This window comes from Nomascus leucogenys, chromosome 15, assembly GCF_006542625.1.
Source record: "Nomascus leucogenys isolate Asia chromosome 15, Asia_NLE_v1, whole genome shotgun sequence".
NCBI lineage: Eukaryota > Metazoa > Chordata > Mammalia > Primates > Hylobatidae > Nomascus > Nomascus leucogenys.
In genome coordinates, this window is record NC_044395.1 from 64,340,853 (window position 1) to 64,365,188 (window position 24,336).

The following is a 24,336-nucleotide window of genomic DNA, read 5'->3' on the forward strand; positions in this document are numbered from 1 at the left end:
TTCACTTTCTGAACTTTGACGCTCTTCTGTGTCCTGCCTCCTTTGTGTTCCTCCCTTCTGAGCAAGAGAACCCTAGGCCCAAAGTCCTTCTAAGGCAATCAGTCGTCCTCTCCTGTGATTCTGTCAATGGATGCAGATACAAGTGGATTTCTTTTCTTTTCTTTTTTTTTTGGAGATGGAGTCTCACTCTGTCACTCAGGGTGGAGTGCAGTGGTACGATCTCAGCTCACTGCAACCTCTGACTCCTGGGTTCAAGCGATTCTCCTGGCTCAGCCTCCGGCGTAGCTGGGATTACAGGCGTGTGCCACCACACCTGGCTAATTTTTGTATTTTTAGTAGAGACGGGGTTTCGCCATGTTGGCCAGAGTGGTCTTGAACTCCTGACTTCGTGATCCTTCCGCCTCAGCCTCCCAAAGTGCTGGGATTACAGGCATGAGCCACTGCATCTGGCCTTCAAGTGGATTTCTTATCATTAGCAGGAAGCAGTGGTGAGGACTTTGGAGTCTGACAAAGCAAGGCTTGAATCCCAGCTGTGACCATTGGTTAGTTCTGTGACCTTGGAAAAGTTGTCTAACCTCTTTAACCTTAGATTCTTCACCTGCAAAGTAGGGATGATAATTGACCTGCCTCACACCATTGGTGTGTCATGTTTACTGATTCATCTCTTCGCTTTTCTCTCCAGTTGCTTCTTATGTATTTCTCCTGACCTATGCTGTGAGCCCTGTCACAGCAAGGTGTATGGCACCTCCTTCTCCTGCCTTCACCGTAATAAGTAGTAAGTCACACAAGGCTGGCTGGCACTCAGAAGACACATGGTACAGAGGGAGTCTGGCCCGTTGATTGATTGGTTGATAGAAACCTTGTTTATTCTCCAAAGGCTAACCAGCAGGAGAGCACAGCCCTAGGCAGCAGCTGGGCAGGCTGACTGGTCTCCAGGATCCTCCATTCATGTGGATGGAAGGCTCAGGAAGGCTGCATAAGAATCCTCTTTGAGGCTAGGCTGAGGCTTCCATCTCAATGCCCTTTTGTTTGAAGGGATAGCACCCAGGCGTCCTGTGAAGCCTGTGTGTTTGACCAGCCTTTGCAGATGGACAGTGTACTGGGGCGGGATGTAAAGCACAAACAATTGAAGGAGGCCCCAAGAATTCCCTGGGGCTCAGAGTCCAGCAGGGGTGGGGAGGGGCAGGATCCTTCCCAGGGCACATCAGGGGCTCAGTCACAACCCCTAGATGGGTCAGACAGGATCTTAGGCACTTTTGTCTCCAGCCTGATTTCCTTTCCAGTATTCAGGTCCCCACTTTAGCTTCTGTGATGGTCAACATCCAGCTCTCTTTGGGTTTCTCTAGGTATGAGGCACTCTCTGCCTCCTGAAGAATAGGCAGATTCTGATTGAATATATATTCATTCTTTTTTCTTTTGAAGTATAATTCACATACCATAAAATTCAACCTTTAAAAATATACAATTTAGTGGATTTTAGAACATTTATAAGATTGTGCAACCAGCACCACTAATTCCAGAATGTTTTATCACTCTCCCACCCAACCCCAGACCCTCAGAAAACTCTGGTTCCAATAGTAGTTACTCCCCATTCTCCTCTCCCCCTAGATGTTACAACCACTAATCTGCTTTCTATTTCTGGATTTGCCTGTTCTGAATATTTCATATAAATGGAATTATACAATATGTGGCCTTTTGTGTCTGGCTTCTTTCACTGAGCTTAATGTTTTCAAGGTTCATCTGTGTTGTAGCATGTATCAGTACTTTATTCCTTTTCGTGGTTGAATAATATTCCCTGTATGGATGTACTACATTTTATTGGATGTACATCCATACAGGATATCATTTGTCAGTTGATGGACATTTGTGTTTCCACTTTTTAGCTATTATGAATAATGCTGCTATGAACATTCGTGTACAGATTTCTATGTGAATGTATGTTTTCATGTCTCTTCAGTGTATACCTAGGAGTGGAATTGCTGGGCCATAGAGTAACTGTACATTTAACATTTTGAGGAACTGCCCAACCGTTTTCCAGGGTGGCTTCACCATTTTACGTTTTCAAAAGCAATGTGTGAGGGTTCTACCTTTTCCACATCCTCACCAACAATTATTGTCATCAATGTTGTCATCACTTACAACCAACCTAGTGTGTGGAGTGGTATCTCATTGTGGTTTCGATTTGCATTTCCCTAATGGCTAATGATGTGAGCATCTTTTTATGTGCTTATTGGCCATTTCTGTATCTTCTTTGGCATTTATTCATTCTTTTTTCTTTTTTTTTCTTTTTTTTTTTTGAGATGGTGTCTTGCTCTGTCATCCAGGCCGGAATGCAGTGGCGCGATCTTGGCTCAGTCCAACCTCTGCCTCCCAGGTTCAGGTGATTCTTCTGACTCAGCCTCCCAAGTAGCTGGGATTACAGGCACGTGCCACCATGCCTGGCTAATTTTTGTATTTTTACTAGAGACGGGGTTTCACTATATTGGCCAGGCTGGTCTCGAACTCCTGACCTCAGGTGATCTGCCTGCCTCAGCCTCCCAAAATGCTGAAATTACAGGCGTGAGCCACCGCGCCCAGCCATTCTTTGGCATTTATTCATTCTTAAGGCCTGTTATGAGCGATGTCTTATTAGGCATTGAGGAGGAGAAAAATATGTCATGATGACCTCTGTCTTTCAAGGAACTTGCGGTCTGGAAGAGAATTGTAATTAGTACAGGTGAAAAGTTAGGACTTCACAGACAAGGTTGCCTTTAGTTTGGGTCTAGAGATAGGTAGTATTTGTATACAAGGAGCTTTGCAGAAAGACTTTCTGGGCAGTTGGAGTAATGTAAGTAAAAACAATTTGTAATTAGTAGTAGAAAACAGTTTTATCTTCTGATGAGCTCTGAAATAATAGTGTGAAAGCACCTGGCATAGCACTTGGCACATGACGGGCTGTCATTATGTGTTAGCTCCCTTTGCAACTCCCCTCATTTGGTCCCAGCTCTGTCTTCTAGGACTACATGGCTTCCTTTTCCTGTTCCAGATTTTTAACTCTTAGGAGACAGGACTCCAAGCTATATGAGCCTTGGTTCCTTAAACTGTGGTTTGAAGTCTCCTCCTCATCCTAGTCATTTTAAAATAAACAGCCACAAAGTTTTGGTGCCCTCTCTGAATTCCAGTGTGGCATGACCATTATTGTGAGGAGCAGGGCAACTATCCCCTTTGTTAAAGATTTTATACTTCTATTAATATGGCCCGACCTTGCATTGGCTTTCTTGGCAGCTGCATTACACTCCTAGGTTCTGTTAAGCTTGTAATCAGCCCAGCCTTCTGAGATTCATGGCTTCCTATGTCCTGTAACCCTTTGATTGGATTTGTTTGCAGAGCTTGTTTTAACCTAAAGGTAAGGATACTTTAAGGCTTTGTATTTGCTTGTGAATTTGTAATATTTGAAATGTGAATATGTACTATGTGAAAGTAGTGGTGGTAGTATGGAGACTACCAGAAAGAAGAAAGGATAGGCTTGGAACGTTCTCAGCATGAGACTAGAAGGAACTGGAACTTCCAAGAGAGAAGGTTCTAGGAAGCAGGACTAAACAGAAAGTATCTTCACCCCTCAAGTAAACTCCTTTCCACTTGAGGTTTTTCCTTATTTTCTGTCAGCTGATTGGTCCCATCAGACAACTATGGTGTGCTGACGCATGCTAAATCTGGGAAAGAAGGGAAGAATTTGGCATATGAGCCCTGGAAGGCAGTGTGGCTCCATAGAGCTTGGGCTCCATCCCCAGCTGCTACTTATTGGCCTTGTAATCTTTTTTTTTCCTTTTTTTGAGACGGAGTCTCACTCTGTCGCCAGGCTGGAGTGCAGTGGCACAATCTCAGCTTACTGCAACCTACACCTCCTGGGTTCAAGTGATTCTCCTGCCTCAGCCTCCTGAGTAGCTGGGATTACAGGTGCCTGCCACCACGTCTGGCTAATTTTTTTTTTTTTTTTTTTTGAGACGGAGTCTCCCTGTTGCCCAGGCTAGACTGCAGTGGCGCGATTTCGGCTCACTGCAGGCGCCGACCCTCGGGGTTCACGCCATTCTCCTGCCTCAGCCTCCCAAGTAGCTGGGACTACAGGCACCCGCCACCTCGCCCGGCTAATTTTTTGTATTTTTTTTTTTTAGTAGAGACGGGGTTTCACTGTGTCAGCCAGGATGGTCTCGATCTCCTGACCTCGTGATCCGCCCGCCTCAGCCTCCCAAAGTGCTGGGATTATAGGCGTGAGCCACCGCGCCCGGCCACGCCTGGCTAATTTTTGTATTTTTAGTAGAGATGGGGTTTCACCATGTTGGTCAGGCTGGTCTTCAACCTCTGACCTTGTGATCTGCCTGCGTCAGCCTCCCAAAGTGCTGGGATTACAGGCATGAACCACTGTGCCCAGCCTGGCCTTGTAATCTTAATCAGTCATTTACACTCTGTAAGACTTGGGCTTCTTTCAGAGGATCAAATGAGATCATAAATGTCAAGTATCTGTTGCGTAGTAGGCAGCTCAAGAAATGTGAGCTCTTTTGAACTCCATCATTCAAGAGCTTTGCAAGGCAGTGAGTTGTGCTCCCTGAGCCTGTGTAAACATCTCTGAGCACCTGTGATACTTAGTGCACTTATTTGTGCGCTTGTTTCATTTTCCCTCCTCCAGCTCAGAATAAGAGCTCCTTGTAGGCAAGATTCATGTCTGATTGATTTCGGTGTCTGTCAATGCCCAGCACAGAGGCTGGCTTGGAGATGTTACTTCAGTTTTGTTGAGTGAGTGAAGGCCACACTTTTGCCTGAAGAGGCCAGGTTTTACGGTTGGCTTTTCACTGTCTCTACTTTACTGGAAATTTTGTGGGATTCCTGAACTTCACAAAAGGTGGCTCAAGTACCAACACTGTTTCACTGTTTGAGAAGTTTGAACCACTTTTGTGTCTCACTGCTGTAGTGTGACAGGTTTCCTGGCAGCCAGCCAGGAGGCCTGCTGTGGGGCCAGTAGGTGGCGCCTATGACCCTTTCCCACACCTCAGGTCCTGCACACGCCTTTCCTTCTCACCACGGCAGCTACTGACTCTCTGGGAAATGCATGTATTAATAGCTCTGGGCAGGGGTACCCAGATGAAGTTGCTTTGGGCCACTCCCTCCTGTTTATGGCCTTGTATTGTTGGACTTTCGTGTTTTATGCAGTCTCAGCCTTGGCACACACTGCCTGGGGAAGCAAAGATGTTTGCCATAGAGGATCCCAGAAGGTCACTCTGGGAATCTGTGCTTCTGGCCCATCCTTTCTGGCACACTCTGCCTCTAGGAAGTCATCCCTGTGGCTCTCTTGCTCTGACCTGTACTCTCATGGCACCTTCCTCTAGGGTCCTTGCTTGTATTTTAGCTGTTTGCCCAGTGTGTAGCTGTCCAGTGAATGCTTTGAAGGCAAGGATACCACAGAATTCATCACAGTACCCTGAGTGCCCTGCTCAGAGTCCTGTAATAACCAGTCCTTAGGAAGAGTTTATGGAATGGATGGATGCATAATAAGTAGTACCTCAAAAATTGTTATCCACATTGAAGGGTATTCTACAAACAAACTAGCCTTATTCTGCAAAAAATGTCAATATCATGAAAATCAAAGAAAGGTTGAAGAACTATCCTAGATGAAATTGAAACATATGCAGTGTTTGGTCCTGATATTGATCCTGGCTTGCATCTGGATCATAGGGGGAGATTGCTATAATGAATATTGGGATAATTGAAGAAATTTGAATATGGGCTATATATTAGATAAAAATAGTATATCAATGTTAAATGTTCTGAATTTTGTCATCATTAGTTAGTGGTTCTGTAAGAGAATGCTCTGGTACTAGGTACCAGATGCATGTACCAATGCATCTGGTATATGCTCGATGAAGTATTTGGGAGTAAAGGGGCATAGTATCTGAAATTAATTCTCATATAGTCCAGCAAAAAAATAGAAGAGGAATGGAAAAGCAAATGAAACAAAATGTAAACAGGATATGAGTGAAGGCTATTTATTTATTTGTTTGTTTCGTTTTTTTTTTTGAGACAGAGTCTTGCCCTGTCACCCGAGCTGGAGTGCAGTGCCGCAATCTTGGCTCACTGCAACCTCTGCCTCCTGGGTTCAAGCGATTCTCCTGCCTCAGCCTCCCGAGTAGCTGGGATTACAGGCATGTGCCACCATGCCAGGCTAATTTTGTATTTTTTAGTAGAGACGGGGTTTCACTATGTTGGTCAGGCTGGTCTCGAACTCCCAACCTTAGGTGATCCGCCTGCCTTGGCCTCCCAAAGTGCTGGGATTACAGGCCTGAGCCACCGCACCCGGCATGAAGGCTGTTTGAAGGGGTTTGTGTGTGTGTGTGATTTTTGTAACTGTTCTATAAGTTTGAAATTATTTCAAAATAAAAAGTTAAAAAATAATCTAAGCACTTTAATGTGGGCCAAGTTTCTGTAAGAGAGATGGGGCAAAGAATGATCACCGAGTGTTACACTTTTTTCATTTGATCCAGCAAGTATTCACTGAGGTTGTGATTCAGCTCCTCCACTGTGTGCCTCAACAAACATAACAATTGTGATAATAGCAACTAAGATTTGGAAAATGTAAGTGCCCTCACAAACATTATTTCCTTTGGTCATCTCAGCACCCATGTTAGGTAGGGCTGGCAGGCTGATAGGGTAAGATGACTGAGGTTCAGAGAGGGTAGTGTGATCTGCCCACAGTCACACAGCCTGGAAGAGACAGACAGAGGCAGGCTCATATATAGATCAGTCTTTTCCAAAGGGTATGCTTTCTGAGCCTCCCTATCTATGTGTGTAAAAGGAAGATTTGGACTGATTAATCTCTGCAGATCATTCTTTAAGTTTAGAAATTTTAAAGTTTTCTGTGATAGGAAATAGCCAGTTATGAAACATGCAGACACATTCCACAGTACACTTGCATTTGTGGTAGGTACTGCATACCTGCCAGCCTCTCCCCTCCATCACTACCCTCACTCCCTTGGAGTTCTCCAGGCATGAAAGAATGCTTGGTGGGCCATCTCACTGAAGTGAGAGCATCTGGAGAGCTTCCTCACGGAAGGGTCCCCAGCTAGGCCTTGGAGAAGGGTGCTGAGTTCGAGTAGCAAATGCAGAAGTTGCCGGAGAGGCCTTGTCTATGGAGTTGAAGCACCATGTCCCTGCCTGAAGTCTGCTGTCCCAGGCTTGAGGGGTCTATAAGCAGCCTTTACTCCCTTGCCCTGCCCCTCCCAGCCCTGGCTGGCAGAGTAGATAAGGCACAGATGGAGGCTGCCTGGGGATTCTGGCCCCAGGCACCTTGCCTCTGCTCAGACAGCAGGGCCTGGTGCTGTTATTACTGTAAACAGCGCCTTCTGTGAGGCTCCAGCCAGGGCCCTGTTGCCCAGATAGCAATCATGATTGGGTCTGCATGGCTCAGTGCTTCCAGGCCTCTGATGCAGGTGGGATAGGGCTCCCTACCCTTCAGCCCCTCCCCAGCTGCAGCTGAGGGCTGGTTCATGTGAAGGATCCGGAAATCACTTGGAACAATGCATCATTGAAGTTCAGTGGCCGCTTTGTATTGATTGGTCCTAAAGAAAGGAAGAAAAATCAAGTGGTACCTCCCTCCTCTGAGTGGAAGAGCTAGTTAGCCAGAATAACTCAAAGCTGCCCCTGTGTCCCTTACTGTGACTCTGTCTCTCCGTCCTACAAACAGAGCCTGGGGAGTTGTCTTTTCGTTGGAAGTCTTGCTGAATGCAGTGTCTGCTAGGAATCTACTCAATTTTCATTTTGATGCTGCACATATTTAGAATGATAACATTATAGAGCTGGTAGGGACTTCAGAAATAATTTCACTTGATTTCCTTCTTTTACTGTAGATAAAAGTAAGGACGACAAAGACATTTATTGTGGTCACATAGCTAGTAAGTGATAGAACCATGACTGGAATTTGTGACCTCTAGCCTCTAGGCCTTTATCCACAAATGTCCTCAGCCCTGAGACTGAGAAGCTGCACCCACACCCTCCTACATATACATAGAAGCCTAAGTTCTTTGAAAAAGGCAAGCATACAGTTATAAAACAGGTAACTTCCAGCACCAGACAGAAGTATTGGTGAGAAGTTAATATAGGTAAGTGCTGTAGACATTCATTCATTCAGACCCCGAGCTTTGTGGTGTGCCAACTGCCATGGCAGGCACCTGGAGCAGAGAGATGAAGGCAAGTCCTTGTTTCTAGAAGGACATGCTGCCTACTGGGGAAGTTAGACCTGTGGACAGTATGATAACTACATTGATACGGGTTAGCACAGGGGATTGTGGTGGCAACAAGGCCATCTTAGGGAAGGCTTCTTAAAGTATAGGATTTTTTTTTTCCTAAGAAAGTTTTATTTTAAAAAAGAATAATAGTATGGTCATTGTTATAAAAACAACACAACTTCAAACAATACAGAGGCACTCACAGCAGAAAGAGAAAGCTTGACTGCTTCATTGCCCCTTCCCCAATCAGTGGTAATAGCTGTTACCTCTTTGGTCTTTAGCCTGCTGGACTCTCCAAGATCACTGATGGATGGGAGCAGGCTATGTTTTTCCCGACTGATTTGTCCTTCTCCTGTGGTAATCTTCAGCTCTTGGGCTAGGGAACCTTCCCTTTCCTGCCGCTGCCCTTGCCTGGGAATTTTAGACAGTTCATTTATCTATCCTCTAGTAATTCTGAGCACATACTATGTTCCAAGTTCTGTGTATACCTTTTAATGTATCATCCTAGTTACTCTATCACTTCTTTAAAATCGAGTGAACACGAATTGGAAAGTGATAAGAATAGTATAAGCTCTTCCTATGCTATTTTGTACAGTGCTTTATTGCATCCCAAGTATTTTTACGTATTTTGTCTCACTGTCTCTTCATAGCACCCCTATATGACATATATAGTAGGGTTGGTGAGGTGCTCTCCATTTTTTTTAACAGATGCAGAAACAGGCTTAGAGAGCAGGAGCTATCATGTAAATGAAGGAAGCAGTTGAGATTCAGAGAGGCTAAGTCATTCATTCATCCAGCACTCCTCACCTAGTAAGTAACAGAGCCTGGATTTGTTTTTTTTGTTTGTTTTGTTTTGTTTTGAGATGGAGTTCTGCTCTTGTTGCCCAGCCTGGAGTACAGTGGCGTGATCTTGGCTTACTGCAACCTCTGCCTCCTGGGCTCAAGTGATTCTCCTGCTTCAGCCTCCTGAATCGCTTGGATTACAGGTACCGGCCACCATGCCAGGCTAATTTTTTATATTTTTAATAGAAACAGGGTTTTACCATGTTGGTCAGGCTGATCTCAAACTCCTGACCTCAGGTGATCCACCCGCCAGAGCCTGGATTTTTTTTTTTTTTTTTTTGATACAGAGTCTCACTGTCACCCAGGTTGGAGTGCAGTGGCATGATCCTGGCTCACTGCAACCTCCACCACCCGGGTTCAAGCTTTTCTCCTGCCTCAGCCTCCAGAGTAGCTGGGATTACAGGCGTGCGCCACCACGCCCAGCTAATTTTGTATATTTAGTAGAGACAGGGTTTCACCTTGTTAGCCAGGCTGATCTCGAACTCCCAACCCCAGGTAATCCACCTGCCTCCGTTTTCCAAAGTGCTGGGATTACAGGTGTGAGCCACCGCGTCCGGCCCCCAGAACCTGGATTTGAAACGAGATCTTTGCTGCTGATTTTTCTGACCCACTCTACTGCCTGAGAGTTGTGCAAGAGCTTGGATTCAACTCTGGACCTTTTTTTTTTTTTTTTTTGAGATGGCGCCTCTCTCTGTTGCCCAGGCTGGAGTGCAGTAGCATAATCTCAGCCCTCTGCAACCTCTGCCTCCCGAGTTCAAGTGATTCTCATACGTCAGCCACCCGAGTAGCTGCGATTACAGGTGCCCGACACCACACCTGGCTAATTTTTGTATTTTTAGTAGAGATGGGGTTTCGCCTTGTTGGCTGGGCTGGTCTCGAACTCCTGACCTTAGGTGATCTGTCCCCCTCGGCCTCTCAAAGTGCTGGGATTACAGGTGTGAACCACCACGCCTGGCTTCAACTCTGGACTTCTAATTTGGTCTACTGTGTGTCTACTACCCTGGGCAATCCCCAGATAGGGGTCACCTACTGCTGCCCTGCCAAGCAGGAGACCTAGTTCATTAGGGAAGGGCCTTCCACAAGTCTGGAGTGAGCCCAGAAAGGCCCACTATGCCCACCCTGCCTCCCTAGCCCCTGGACACAGGCTGTTCTGCCCTGAGTGGCAGCCTGCATTAAGCATTCTACTCATCATCTCCGGGATGATGGAATCCTAACCTTTTCAGAGACACCATAGTCTGTCACAAGCATTGCTCTTTTTAAAAGAGATTAATTCACTTGTCACATTTTGCCCATTGGTGAAAATCACAGGGGAGAGCAAGGGTGGTTTTCTCAGGCCTCAAAGGCCCTTTCAGCTGCTCTCAGCGGGCAGCCTGCCCCCTAGCTGGCCCAGGACTTTGAAATGACTGCCCACTGTGCATTCACTTGCAAAGCAACAGAGTGAAATGCAGGAGACCTGGTTTGTAAAATCCCAACTTTCTGGGCTGCTCTGCACTGAGGGGAGGCAGGGCAGGGGCCTACCCAGCTCTTTCGGAGTTATTTGTGGTTGGGTTCTCTTGTGGTCTTTTCTTTTTTTTTGAGACAGAGTCTTGCCCTGTCACCCGGGCTGGAGTGCAGTGGCGTGATCTTGGCTCACTGCAACCTCCACCTCCTGGGTTCAAGCGATTCTCCTGCCTCAGCCTCCCAAGTAGCTGGGATTACAGGTGTGTGCCACCACGCCTGGCTAATTTTTTGTATTTTTAGTAGAGACAGGGTTTCTCTGTGTTAGCCAGGATGGTCTCGATCTCCTGACCTCATGATCCACTCACCTTGGCCTCCCAAAGTGTTGGGATTACAGGCATGAGCCACTGCACCCAGCCCGGTCCTTTCTTGATCTACCAGGTGCCACCACTCCTTATGAAGTTCTGTTTTAATCCTTATGACCACCTTGCACAAGAGGGATTAATATCTTCCATTTCACAGCTAGTAAGTGACAGAGCTAGAATCTGAACTCCAGCCTTTGGACTCCAGGGTCATTGCTTTTTTTCCATTACACCTCAGCCCCAAGAGACTGCAAAGAATGATGCTCAGTCAAGAAGCTGGGCAGGGCTGAAAGCTGGAGTCTTACTGAAGAACACCAAGATTTCCTCCTCTGAATGGCCCCTCAGGTTTGTAGAGCCCTTTCTTTCATATTTCAGTGCTGCCTCCTAAAACTCCTGTGACACTGGGAGGATTGTGATCCTCATTGGACCTATGAAGAGACAAAGCTTAGCCAGATGATGTGCCTTCCTTTAGGATGTTAGAATAGTAGGTGGCAGAGCTAGAGCTAGAACCCAGGTCTCCTGACTTTCCCGTATGTTCTTTCATTGAAATGATAGCAGGTTTAGAGAAGTGCCTCTTCCAGCAGTTCTTTCTCTTAAAATAGAAAACCCTGCAATGTACAGAAGAGAAAATCCCAAAATGCAAACATGCATGTAACAAATAGCTCAAAATTGTTAGTGATCAGAGACATGCAAAATAAAACAATAATATAATAGCCCTTTACACCCACCCATTAGACTGGCAATGATTAGAAAGCTGGCTATGGCCAAGTGTTGACAGGAAGAGGGATACACAGGCACACCTCTGTCCTGCTTGTGGAAGGATCAATGGGGCAGCTATTCAGAAGAGGACCTTGGCACTATTTAGTCAAATCAACTGTGCACATACTCTAGAACCCAGTGATCTCACTCCAAGTACATGCCACAGGGAAATGCTCACATAGGTCCAAAAGGGGACATAGGAGAGGATGTTCTGTGAGCATTGTTTTTGGTGGCTGGGAGATAGAGGCTCCCCGGGCGGATATGCCTGGGAGAGCAGAGAAAGAAAATGTGGACACACCCCATGGGGAGTTATGCAACAGTTAAAAACAATGGAGTTATTGCATACTTAGCAATATGAGCATACTTAAAACAGAATTTTCTGTGAAAAAAGTTGTAAGCAGAATTTTATACACATAGACACACACGTACCTACACACACCCATGCATATGTATTTATAAAAGAAGGAAGGAGGGAAGGAAAAGAAGAGATAGATCTTGCCTGGTAGAGATAGATCAGGTCTTGGAAAGCAAGAACCTCTCTGTCTGTCTACTTCCCAGTAGCCAGCAAGAGGCTGGGCACAGAGTGGGTGTGTGCACATGTTTGCTGAATGAATGAACAAAGTGCCTAGAGCCAGCCTTGCTGAATTATCCAGGTCATCCTGTGTGATCACATCTTAGAATCCCTGGGTATTGGCCAACCTGCCACTACCAGCTTGAGAGTGCAACACTTTGTTCCATCAAAATGATGGAAGTGAGATAGGATAGTAGGGTCTGTATTGAATACCTGCTATATGCCGAGGCTGGGATCTTGCAACTTAGAGATATTATCCTAGAGGTCAGAAGACTGAAAATTAGCCTTGATTTGCTTAGAGTTATCTAGCTGAATCAGAATTCAAATCAAGGTCTGACTTACTCCAACGCCCTTTATTCATCCATTTCTTTTTTTATTAGACTGCACTCAGCCCTTCAGGGGCAGTAGGAGGAGGCATTTCAATCTTCTTTCTTCAGCCCTACCTCTAGAGCAGTGCTGCTTCCACAATTTTCAGGGTCCAGGCAGGGGAACATGGGTCATTGTTCCTTTGGAGGCATGATGGATTTTGGTCACTCCGAGTTTATCCTAGCTACACCCTCCTTTCTCATTTTTCTGTCCAAGCTCCTCTCTCAAGGTCGTATTATGCCTCCAAACTGGTCTTCGTATCCCCATTTTGTACCCTCTGCCCTTTAAATTCAGCCTGCTTAGTGGTTAGGTTAATTTTATAATTTCTTTTGCCCCAAAACCTTGAATGACAACCTCACTGCCTTTGGTGGGAAGCTAAGGAAGGGCAAGTAGGTTTTCTCTCTGTTGCTAACTTCAGTGGATTGATGGTGGCTGATTGGAACGTATTTTGAAGAAGATTCTTTTTTTTTTTTTTGAGACAGTCTCACTCTATCGCCCGGGCTGGAGTGCAGTGGCGTGATCTCAGCTCACTGCAAGCTCCGCCTCCCAGGTTCACACCATTCTCCTGCCTCAGCCTCCTGAGTAGCTGGGACTACAGGTGCCTGCCACCACGCCCGGCTAATTTTTTGTATTTTTAGTAGAGACAGGATTTCACCGTGTTAGCCAGGATGGTCTCAAGCTCCTGACCTCATGATCCACCTGCCTCGGCCTCCTAAAGTGCTGGGATTACAAGTGTGAGCCACCATGCCCGGCCTTGAAGAGGATTCTGAGGCTCTTTCAAAGGGTCCACAGCGAGAGCTGCTGGGAGAGATGTGTGATATCCCTCTTAGATGTGGGAGCGCAGGACAGTAGCGTGCACGCCAGGAATCTGTCAAACCTTTAGACTGAGCTTTTATCCTAGGGTCCATTACTGATTTCATGGGGGCTGCGAACACCTGATCATTATATGTAAAAAAAATGTTTTTGAGAGTGTATGCTCTTATGAGCTTTTCTGGAAGAAATTCGATCATAGTCACAAAAGAGCCCATAGCTCAGAAAGGTTTATGCCTACTGCCTTAGCCTCCTAGTCTGACATTCAAGGCCTTGTGTTGGCTCTGCATGCCTCAGCAGCTGTCTGTTTCTCTGCTGTGAACTGTCACCCAGATGGAGCTGCCTGATGGTCTCTGAATGTTCCTTTCCTGCTTCGCAGTGATATCCTGTTTCTTGCCTTGATTGACGTGCACTTCCTTCCGCTTCTCTAAACTCTTCCCCTTCTTCAAGACACAGTTCAAATTTGTTCCCTCAGAAGCCTCTGATTTTCTTCAGCCTATCCTGATTTTCTAGCCTTTTGGACTGAGGGTCAGAGAAGCGAGGCCATCTCATCAGGATCATAGTTAGGATCAGAACCATGCGCTCTCTACCGTATCACGTGGCCTGCTAAACAAGGAGAAGAGATTTTGTAAATTAGACAGGGTTCTTAGCTTCTTTAACATTCTTGGCCATAGAAAATTGTTTCTGCATAAAAGAAGTTTAACATTAAATATAGTAAGAGACCTTCACCAGAATAAATCCTCCAAACTAGAGGTAAGAAAGGAAGGTTTCCTAACTTCTCTTAATACTCTCGCCTCACATGTTGTACCCCAGTCATACCAGACCTCTTAGGGGGTCTCATGTACCCCGTGCCTGCTCCAGGTGAAGAGTACTGCCTCTACCTGGAACACTCCTTCTCCTCCCTCACCCCCTTTTGTTTGGCCAGTTCCCCTTTATCATCACCTCTTCAGAGAGGCCTTTTTGGCCACTGAGACTGGGTTAAGTTTTGTTGTAATGCACCTGCAACCCATAGTCCCATTCATAGCACTCATGAGATGTGCAGTTCTGTGGTCTGTCTCGGCCTTGGGCTTTGACAGTGCCTTTGAAAGTATTTGAGAGAAGCCTTAGTACATGATGTTTCTCGTCATCCTCTCAAGCCGTAGTTACCTGCTAACATCCGCAACACAGAGATTTTATTTGACTTGGTCTGTAGGGACATTTACTATAGATTGTGGCACAAGAATGGTGCTAGGACTCAAACCCAAGCCTTTGGACTCTCTCTGCCTTTTGGCTAGAACCCACTGAAAAACAGCCTCCTAGCTTCCCAAACCCCTCCTCCCTTTCTTGGCACTGTGTTCTTTGATATGCTGTCTTGAGCCATGTCTTCTCCTCACCCTCATCCAGAATCTAGCAGGGGACCAAGTGCATGTCATACCGATTCACTGACATCAGTGTAGTGTTTGTCTTTCATGTTATCTAGAGCCAGGTTCTGTCTGGAGGAAGGGTGGTGAGGTGAGAAGGAGCCTGGCTGTAGGGTCACTGCCAACCAGTCACTGCACTGCCCCTTAACTAGCTGTGTGACCTTAAGCAAGTCATTTCACCTCAGTGAGCCTGTTACCTTATCCCTGAAAAGAGGCGATTACTCTTAGCTCCTTAGGTGGTTTCAAGAGTACATGGAATCATGAATGTAAAGTACCTGGGGTAGTTCCTGCTTGTAGAAGGTGCTCAGTAAGAGTTCATTCTATTTACCCACCCCTACATTGTTGGTCCTCCTGTCTTGGGAGCAAAAATTCAGACTTTTAGTGGGATACTTTAAATTCTGGTTTGTTAATTTATTTAACAATTATTGAGCTTCTACAATGTGTTAGGCGCTGGCATATAGATGCTGGTAGGGTCTGCGTGGACTCCACTAGGAACCTAATCTATTGTATCCATCTTTCCTTGGGTTGAAGGATTTTCAATTTCCAAACAACCACAATATAGATAAACTTGAGGAATATGATCATTTTGTGAACTGAGAACTACCTAGATAAGACATGTCATCAGGCATTCTGTTCCTAGCATTGGGAAATTAAGGAAGGAAGAGCTGTGGATTGGATGAGTTAAGGAAGGCTTCCTTCTCAGGAGTCCACAAGCCACAAGAATTGTATTAAATACCATGAGAGGAGAATTCAAATAGGCAAAGGAGCAGGGAGACAGCATTCTGGACCAAGGGAGTGAGAGTGTCAGAGTATTAAGATAGGGAGGCGCCATTCTTTTCTCGAAGGGTTTGGAAGATAACAAGGGGGACAGACTGATTTAAGGGAAGGAGAGAGGTAGGGGAAGCCATGATGGGACAGAATGGCCAGAGGAGCTGAGATTGGGAATGTAGTCCTCAAAGGCCTCTATTTCCTGACTCATTCAGCCTCTGTTTGTTGACTGTGTCATTTCTTCCATGGTTGTTTCTACTTTTACATCCATGATAAGCCATACACTGAAAATATTCCTCTGTCTTGTTTTAGGCTGTTGTCAGAAGGTGCAGATGTCAATGCAAAGCACAGACTTGGCTGGACAGCACTCATGGTGGCAGCCATCAACCGAAACAACAGGTGAGAGACCTCCTTCCACAAGGGGCTCCTTTAGGCAGATCTCTGCAGACCGTGCTCCTGAGCACTCTCACACCTGGTGTGCCTCCCTGCTGTCTTCCAGAGGCAGGAAGATAGATTCAGACTGAGGTACTGGACTTCACCTGGTGCTTTGGACTGTATAGTAGCAGTGGACCAGAAAGATGTAGGCTTGAATCCCAGCTCCCTCAGTCATTGGCTTTGTGACCTTAGGCAAGTCATTTGCATTATTGTAGCAACCAAATGTTTGGAAGCCTGTTGTAAGTGGTTGTGTGTATAGGTGCAAGTTATTGTCATGTTCTGTTACCTACCGTCTGTTGATCTTGAGAAGTCTGCAGTTACTGTCCCCAGTGAGTGCTCCTCCAAGGGCTTTTTCTTTGGAGGTTCTGATGGAAACTAAGAAAGATGGGGGACTTCTTTCCCTCCCATTGGAGGCTGTGCTATTTTCCTGCCCCCTCCTCCATCCTATCAGAGTTGTAGCTATTGTATAAAGATTGAAATAGTTTACTTTGTGTAGCGAGTTATCTAATTCTTACAGTCACTCCACAAAATATATATTATGCTCATTTTGTAGCTCAGAAAACTGAAACCCAAAGAGATAAAGTGATTTATTTGTGTCACATGGACAGGATTTAGAACCTGGTCTGGCTGCCTGAAAGGTCTGCGTTTTGGGGTTTTGGGGTTTTTTTGAGATACAGTCTTGCTTCGTCACCCAGGCTGGAGTGCAGTGGCACGATTTATGGCTCGCTGCAGCCCCGGCCTCCTGGGTTCAAGTGATCCACCCACCTCACCCTCCTGAGTAGCTGGGACTACAGGTATGCACCATCACACTGGGCTAATTTTTTTTTTTTTTTTTTTTAAAGATAGGGGTCTCACTGTGCTACCCAGGTTGGTCTTGAACTCCTGGCCTCAAAGTGCTCCTGCACCCTCAGCCTACCAAAGTGTTGGGATTACAGGCATGAGCCACTGTGCCCAGCCATGATCTGTGTTTTTTACTTTATCTCACTGCCACCTCCCGATGCCAGATACCAGCCTAGTGCTGATGCTGCCTTTCCATTTCAGTCTGTTCTGATTTCTGCCTTGGAGTCTGTATAATTCTGGAAGTGCTGGGATGAAGTACACATTTGCTCTAGCTATGATTGTGCGAAAGAATTGATTAAATAAGAGCAAAAAGGGATACTTTCTTTTTTTTTTTTTTGAGACGGAGTCTCGCTCTGTCACCCAGGCTGGAGTGCAGTGGTGTGATCTCGGCTCACTGCAAGCTCTGCCTCTCGGGTTCACGCCATTCTCCTGCCTCAGCCTCTCCGAGTAGCTGGGACTACAGGCGCCCGCCGCCACGCCCAGCTAATTTTTTGTATTTTTAGTAGAGATGGGGTTTCACCGTGGTCTTGATCTCCTGACCTCATGATCCGCCTGCCTCGACCTCCCAAAGTGCTGGGATTACAAGCGTGAGCCACCGCGCCCGGCCCAAAAAGGGATACTTTCAAAGAAAGCAGGCTGGGCACTTTAGTAACAGCCATTGAAATTGATATTTGGAGGTACCAATTTCAATTCTTTCTGCAAGTAGGTGTTTAAGGGGTACTGGCCACCTGTGAAAGGATTATAAATGTGAAAGAACAAATGTAACTGGTATTTTTTAATATAGAGGTGGTACTGCCTCAGACTGACTGAGAGACTTAGCTGTACATGAGATGGGTCTCTCTTCTCTGCTCCTTTGTTGTGGACTTGTTCTCAGTCACTCGGTTTCCTGATTTGCCCTCTTTAGCTCCAAGCACCTATTCTTTTTTCTTTTTTCTTTTTCTTTTTTTTTTTGAGACGGAGTCTCACTCTGTTGCCAGGCTGGAGTGCAGTGGTGCGATCTCGGATCACTACAACCTCCGCCTCCCAGGTTCAAGCAATTCTGCTGTCTCAGCCTCCCGAGTAGCTGGGACTACAGGCGCACACCACCACACCCAGCTAATTTTTTTTGTATTTTTAGTAGAGATGGGGTTTCACCATGTTGGCCAGAATGGTATCGATCTCCTGACCTTGTGATCCACCTGCCTTGGCCTCCCAAAGTGCTGGGATTACAGGCGTGAGCCACGATGTCTGGTGCACTTATTCTTTAAAACAAAATTGATATAAATAGGCTTCGTAGTTGAGAGACCTAGAGTCCAGTCCTGGTTCCAAGCCTTAATTGAATTTCAGAACTCCATGGACAGCCTGTTTCTTCATCAGAAATTAATTATTTCTATGAACATTAGGTAAATATATGCCTTGAGCCAGACCCTGTGCTAGTGTTTGCAGAATCCGAGACCTTGGGGAGTTTGCAGTCTAATGGGGAAAACAAATGCAGGTAAAAAGACATAGTATAGTATGATCAGTGATTTCAGAGCAGTGTGTATGGGATACTCTCGAAGCAAAGGATGTGAGGGGACTCAATGTGGCAGCATAATAGATCCTCACCATATTCTTTTGAGAATCAAATAAGGTAATGTATGTACTACAGGTTATAAATGGTGGTTGTTAGTCCCTGATGCCCCCATTAGATCTCTGTACACAAACACACGTGTTATTCTATACCACTGGTACTTCACCACATGCACCAGTCTTTTCCCCCAGCTTGTAGCTGTTTCCCTCTGCAAGAAATAGCCAGTGGTGCTAAAGAAGGAGAGGTGGAGAGGTGTGTTCCCTTCTGTGTGTAGGATTTTCAAGATTGAGACTGAATAGGAAACAACACAATGCTTAAAAATACTGTCAATTAGTGATTAGATGGCTAGTAGATGTGCTTTTGGGGACACATCTCTTTGAATCTAATGAGTTGTTGGCTTAACTGATTGCTCTGTCTTTATCCAGAGCTGTTAGCAAATCAGTGATGCTTGTTGAGCACAGTGAGAGTGTTGGCTTATATTTACTTGCTTTGGTTCCTAGGACTAATTAAGTATCCATTTTGTGACCTTCTCTTCCTTCCACTATCCAGGGAGGACAGATCTTTACTGAAAATAGCACACTCTTGGGTTGGATTTATGTATTCATATCATAGAATTTTTTTTGGTCCCTACTGTTTGCCAGGTACTGTTGTATGTACTTGAAATAAAGTTGATGAAAAACAAAGATCCCTGCCCACATAGAGCTTATTTCTGTATTAGTTGTGGTCCTTTGGTAGAGAAAGGTGTGGATAGACAATAAACAATGAGTATAATGGATACGTAAACTATTTAATATATCAGAAGATAAGTGCCATGGGAAAAAGGAAAAGTAGAACTTGTTAAAAAGGGAGTACCAGGAGTACATTGGTCAGGGTGAGTAGGCATCATTATTAAGGTGCCCTATGAGTAGTCTTGGAGGATTATCATATCCATACCAGCACAATCTGCCAGTAAGTTTTTCCTTATTAGAAATATACTGATTTTCATATAATCAATCTCCAAATCCTTCCAGAATCATATTGGTCAGGCCTGAAATGCTACCACCTTTGAATTAGATTTCGATGAAGGGAAGATAGAGGGGGAACACCCTTGATTCAAGGCTGAAAGCAGAGAACCTTCACCTCCTTCACCTCCTTTAGGATGTAGGCAGCCACAAGCTCAAGAGAGAGTTCCTCAGAGTAGCCCAATCATTTCACCCTAATGCTGCCTAATAATTTGTTAAGTCTTTAGGGATATAGAATACAATAGTCTCTATCTTTAAGGAGCTTAACGTCTTATGAATTTCTAGATCTGTATGTACATTTTATTTAGTTTTGAGTAGGAAATAACAGTGCTATAGAACTACACTTTAAAAATATGCACAATAATTTAATTTATAATTTATTTTCTCCTTTTATTTCCAAAAAGAGTTTGAAGTGACTTAAAATACAAATATAAATATACACAGGAGAGGGAAAACTGGATCAAGATCAGAAATCATATTGGTTAAAGGAGAGATAATTGTATAAAGATTGAACCAGAGATTCTCTTTTCTGAAAACAGATTTATTGTTTTTGTAAAAATCATATATAAAATAGTAGTCACCTGAATTCTCTTTATCTAGAAATTAATTGTTATATACATGTTTATGTACAAATTTAACATGAATGGGACCATGCCGTATTTACTGTAAATTAAGTAATTAGGGAAATTGAGTATTAATTTAGATTGAAGTTTCCTGATAGGGCAAAAAAGGGATACAGAGAGTTATATCTTTGTATATTATATATATATTTATATTTTTATATATGTAAAATATATATTATCATTATGTATATCCAGCAAACATATTTAAAAACTCTGTGGTGTCAGGTGCTAATGTGCTAGGCTATCAGGGATTCAGAGAATAAGCAGTCACAGCTTTTGCCTTAAGAAGCTTACTTGGACTGCCGACATCAAGGACTTGAGTAATGTGATGGCCATTGTCTTCAGTAGCCGTGCTGCCAAAGCTTTACCAACATTCTACTAGGACAATCCTTTTGCCAGCCCTAGTAACAGCTTGGGTATAGTATTGACTCAAGCAACAGTCATTGGGGTCTGGCCCCTTCTCCACAGTGAGCCCTCTATAAGCCTTATGCCACAAGGCACTTGTTTAGCATGAGTCTGGGTGTTTCATTCTGTATTGCACTCTGACCCAGTCCAGCTAAAGGCTAAGCCACAGGGTCCCAGAATGATCACTGTGACTTAGCATAGCCTTCACCGGCTTGTGCAAATACACACAGCCTTCAGCTAAATTCAATTAGTTTTTCTTTAAGAAGGGAAAGAAATCCAATTTTACCAAACACGGACAGACGGTGGAAGGCACTTTGATGTTACAACCTCTCGGTGATGCTTTACTTAGTCACAAGTTCATAAGCAAGAAGGCTTAATTACTTGGGAAAACACAGGATTAAAACTGGACACAATGGCTGAGTATCCGCTCTCGGGCGACTTGATTCGAACCCATGCACCCTGTTCGTGTGTGGTGCAAACTTTGATGTGTGCTATGACAAGCTGAAAGTCATGACCCCCTTGGGGAAGCTCCTTCAGATGGCATTTGCAGGATATGTAGGCGGAGAGGCAGGGCCTGCCAGGTCTGTTTGCTCAACTTTGATGTCCAGGCAGCCACAGGCCCCACTATTTGCTCTTCCACTGAGGGATGGATTGGGAGCCTCCTACCTTTCCCAGTGAACAATGGCCAGCAATGGAGTGTGACGACTGTTGACCATTCCAGAAGTCTGGCGGACCAGAACAGGGCTTTGGGAGGTGCGGAGCCTGGGGGGCCAAAAGCTGTTCATAGGACAGTCATTTCTCCAGATGTAGCTTTCCTTAAAGCTCTAGTATTGTTAGGTGCTTGCAATGGAGATAAAAATAGTCTCATGAGTTTTAGCAGGTTTTAAGTACTTCTTGGCCCTCTGTTCCAGCAGCACTAAGATGTTTGTAAATTGGAAGTTTAAGTCATTCCTCGTCCCTTAATTAGAGTATATGTGCAGAGGATAGTGGTTTAGAAGAAAAATTCTGTGACTTAGATTCTTATAATTTCTAATTCATAAAAGAGAAGCCGTCAAAACATGTATCTTATAAAGCAATAGTACCCAGAACTTATAAAGAAGTCTTACAAATCAATAATAAAAAAAAATCTAATTTTTTTAAATGGGCAAAAGATTTGAGCAGATGCTTCATCAAAAAAGAGATAGGTGGCAAATAAGCACATGAAAAACATACTCAGTGCAAATCCAAGTCACAATGAGATACCACTACATACCTACCACAGTAGCTAAAATTTAGGAAAACTGACAATACTAAGGGCTGACAAGGATACAGAACAATATTGATACATCACTGATAGGAATGCATAATAGTATAGCCACATTGGAAAACACTTTGGCAGTTTCTTATAAAGGTAAAGTATACATTTACCATATCACACAGCGATAGCAACTCCTAGGTATTTGTCTAAGAGAAATAAAAACGTACATCTGCAAAAACACCTGTATGTAAATATTTATAGCAGCTTTATTTATGACCACCAAAAACTGGAAATAATGCAAATGTCCATCAACTGGTGAATGGACAAACAAATTGTGGTACATCCATATGGTAAAAACAGCCAAACAAACAACGACAACAAAAGCAGCATGCTAAGCTAAAACCAACACAAAAAGCTACCTACTCTGTAATTCCATGTATATGACATTCTGGAGAAGACAGAACTTTAGGGGCAGAAATCAGATTGGTGGTTGCCAGTTTTTGGGAATGGGAGGAGAATATAAAGGAACTTTTTGGGATGATGGAGAAATATTCTGTATCTTGATTATCATGTTGGTTACATGAGTGTATATAATTATCAAAATTCATTAAATTATATATCTTAAAAAGGATGAATTTTACTGTGTAAATGATGCTTCAGTAAACTGACTTTAAAAACTTTTTAAAAAGCTGTCATCCCTCTCTAATTTTCATTATTAATTGTGACCAGTGGCATACTGAGAATTTGTATTAGTAGTATCAAAATTAATTCATGTTGTTAATGGTTACCTGGAATGTTTTGAATGCTTATTGTTGATGATATCTCACATTAGAGTGATATGCATTCTGATTTTATTAGGGAATGAAGATTTGTCAATTCATACTATCAGTGATGTAATGAAGTATAATTACTGATGAATAGTGATAAATTCACTTTATGAGTAGTATACAGTGGGCTTGTATAAATTCATAAAGTATACGATTCTTTATTCCAGCAAGGAGAAAGTTGAGGTTATAGACTGGGAGCTTGCCTCTCCCACACTATTCTTGGGTTCCTTGTCTCTGGACTCTCATGCAGGGACACCACCTATATAGTGAGGCCATTGTGGTGCTTCAGGAACCAAAGATCCTGAAAAGGTAGGCTGGTGTGGGGAGATTTTGATTTGATCCTGCTTGGGCTTGGTGGTGGCTTTTGCAAGCCTTTGCCTCAGAGAAGGTGAGAACTGCAAGGCAGAGCATGAAGCACATCAGAACTGTTTGAAATTCCCCACAAGAGTCTCCCTCCCTCCTTCTGCCTTTTCTCCCCGAGTGCATTTCATCAGTGTCGGAAGGACTGGTTCCCGGCACTGCCTTCCCTGCTTGGCCAGGGTCCCTGAGGAACTGAGCTAATGAGTGGATAACACGCATTTGCCAAGGCCTTCCTGGATGTGGTACCTGGGCTTTGTTAATTTTAAAGTGCTGCCATCCTTGGCTGAAGACCATTCAATTCCCTCTCACAGCAGTCATTTATTTTTAGCATTTGCTTATTTTCCCTCTGCCTTACTAAGGGGAGAAGGTGCATTAAACCCTTTCTTTAAAAAACCGATAGCCTAAGCCAGATTGCTGTCCTACAGAAGAGGTTTTAAAGGCCTTCCTTTACGGACTCCAACAGCTCCATGGGTGTTCTTAGAGCGAAGAGCAGATGCTAATCTTGCAGCTAGACTGCTGGCAGCCTCCCTGGGAGGCTCTCCTTCCTTGCTGGCTAGCTATACGTGGAGCAGGTAGAGTACCAGTGTACCTGTGCTTGAAAGTAGGTCCTTAGGGAGCCTGACCAAACCACATGGAAGTCGGTCCTGCCTTAGGGGCACGGAGCCTTTTCCATCTTCTAACCTATTCTTGGTCTGGCTTCGTGCTGTAGAGTAGGGCTACCTTCTGCCCAAGGAGGCTGGGCTTTGTGCTGTGTGATCTGCTGACTGTAATAATGATGATGGCAATAGTTGATTGGGTGCTTTCTGTGTGCCAAGCCCATGTCAAGCACTTCCCATGTTGGGTCTAATCCTCAGGGCAATCTTGAAAGGAAGGGATTATTATTCCTATTTTACAGATAGGGAAAATGAAGCTCAGAGTTGTCCAAGTTTGTCCAGTTAGTAAAAGAAGGAGCCAGGATTTGAAGCTGGGTCTTTCTGAACCCCAAACCCTTGCTCTTTGCACTGGACTACACTGCCTATGGAGGGAAGGGGCAAGGAGCAAGGCCATGGGATGGACCGAAGGATGCTGGGACCAGGAGTCAAGTCAGCTCTATCAGGGTTTCTCGATGACCCATGATGTATTAGATGGATTTTGAGAACTGTAAAAACAGACAAGCCACTCTCCTTGTTCTCAAAAAGCTGACACTCAGAAAAGGGATAAAAGTCCCGCTTTGGAGAATGAGGCAGAATGTGTTCAGTGCCACAGAGAAGAACCCATAGAGTGCTGTGGAGGAGATGATGTTGTGTAGAGCCAGCATCATGAAAAGAGGCCCTTTCAGAGGAGTCAGGCCTTGAAAGATGGGCAGGATTTGATTGGTAACATAGGGAGTAGGGGGAGAGCATTTGCAGAAGGACCATTGTGAGCATAGGCTCACAAAGGTGGAAAGTAGAGATGTGCTAGTAGAAGCAACCAGCACGGAACCCAAGAGCATGGGACCCCTGAGCAGGGTAC

General features: G+C 44.6%; 1 protein-coding gene across 2 annotated transcripts in view; it reads left to right on the top strand.

Moving 5' to 3' along the window:
• The window catches only part of CLPB (ClpB homolog, mitochondrial AAA ATPase chaperonin), a 143,955-nt gene that overhangs the window by 17,046 nt on the left and 102,573 nt on the right, over window positions 1-24,336 (top strand). The window contains exon 3 of one of the 2 annotated variants that reach the window (XM_030829044.1): window positions 15,881-15,967. The exons of the other annotated variant lie outside the window; for it this stretch is intronic. Within the exon in view, the coding sequence (XP_030684904.1) occupies window positions 15,881-15,967 (87 nt within the window). The remainder of the gene's footprint in view (window positions 1-15,880; window positions 15,968-24,336) is intronic. 2 annotated transcript variants of the gene reach the window in all.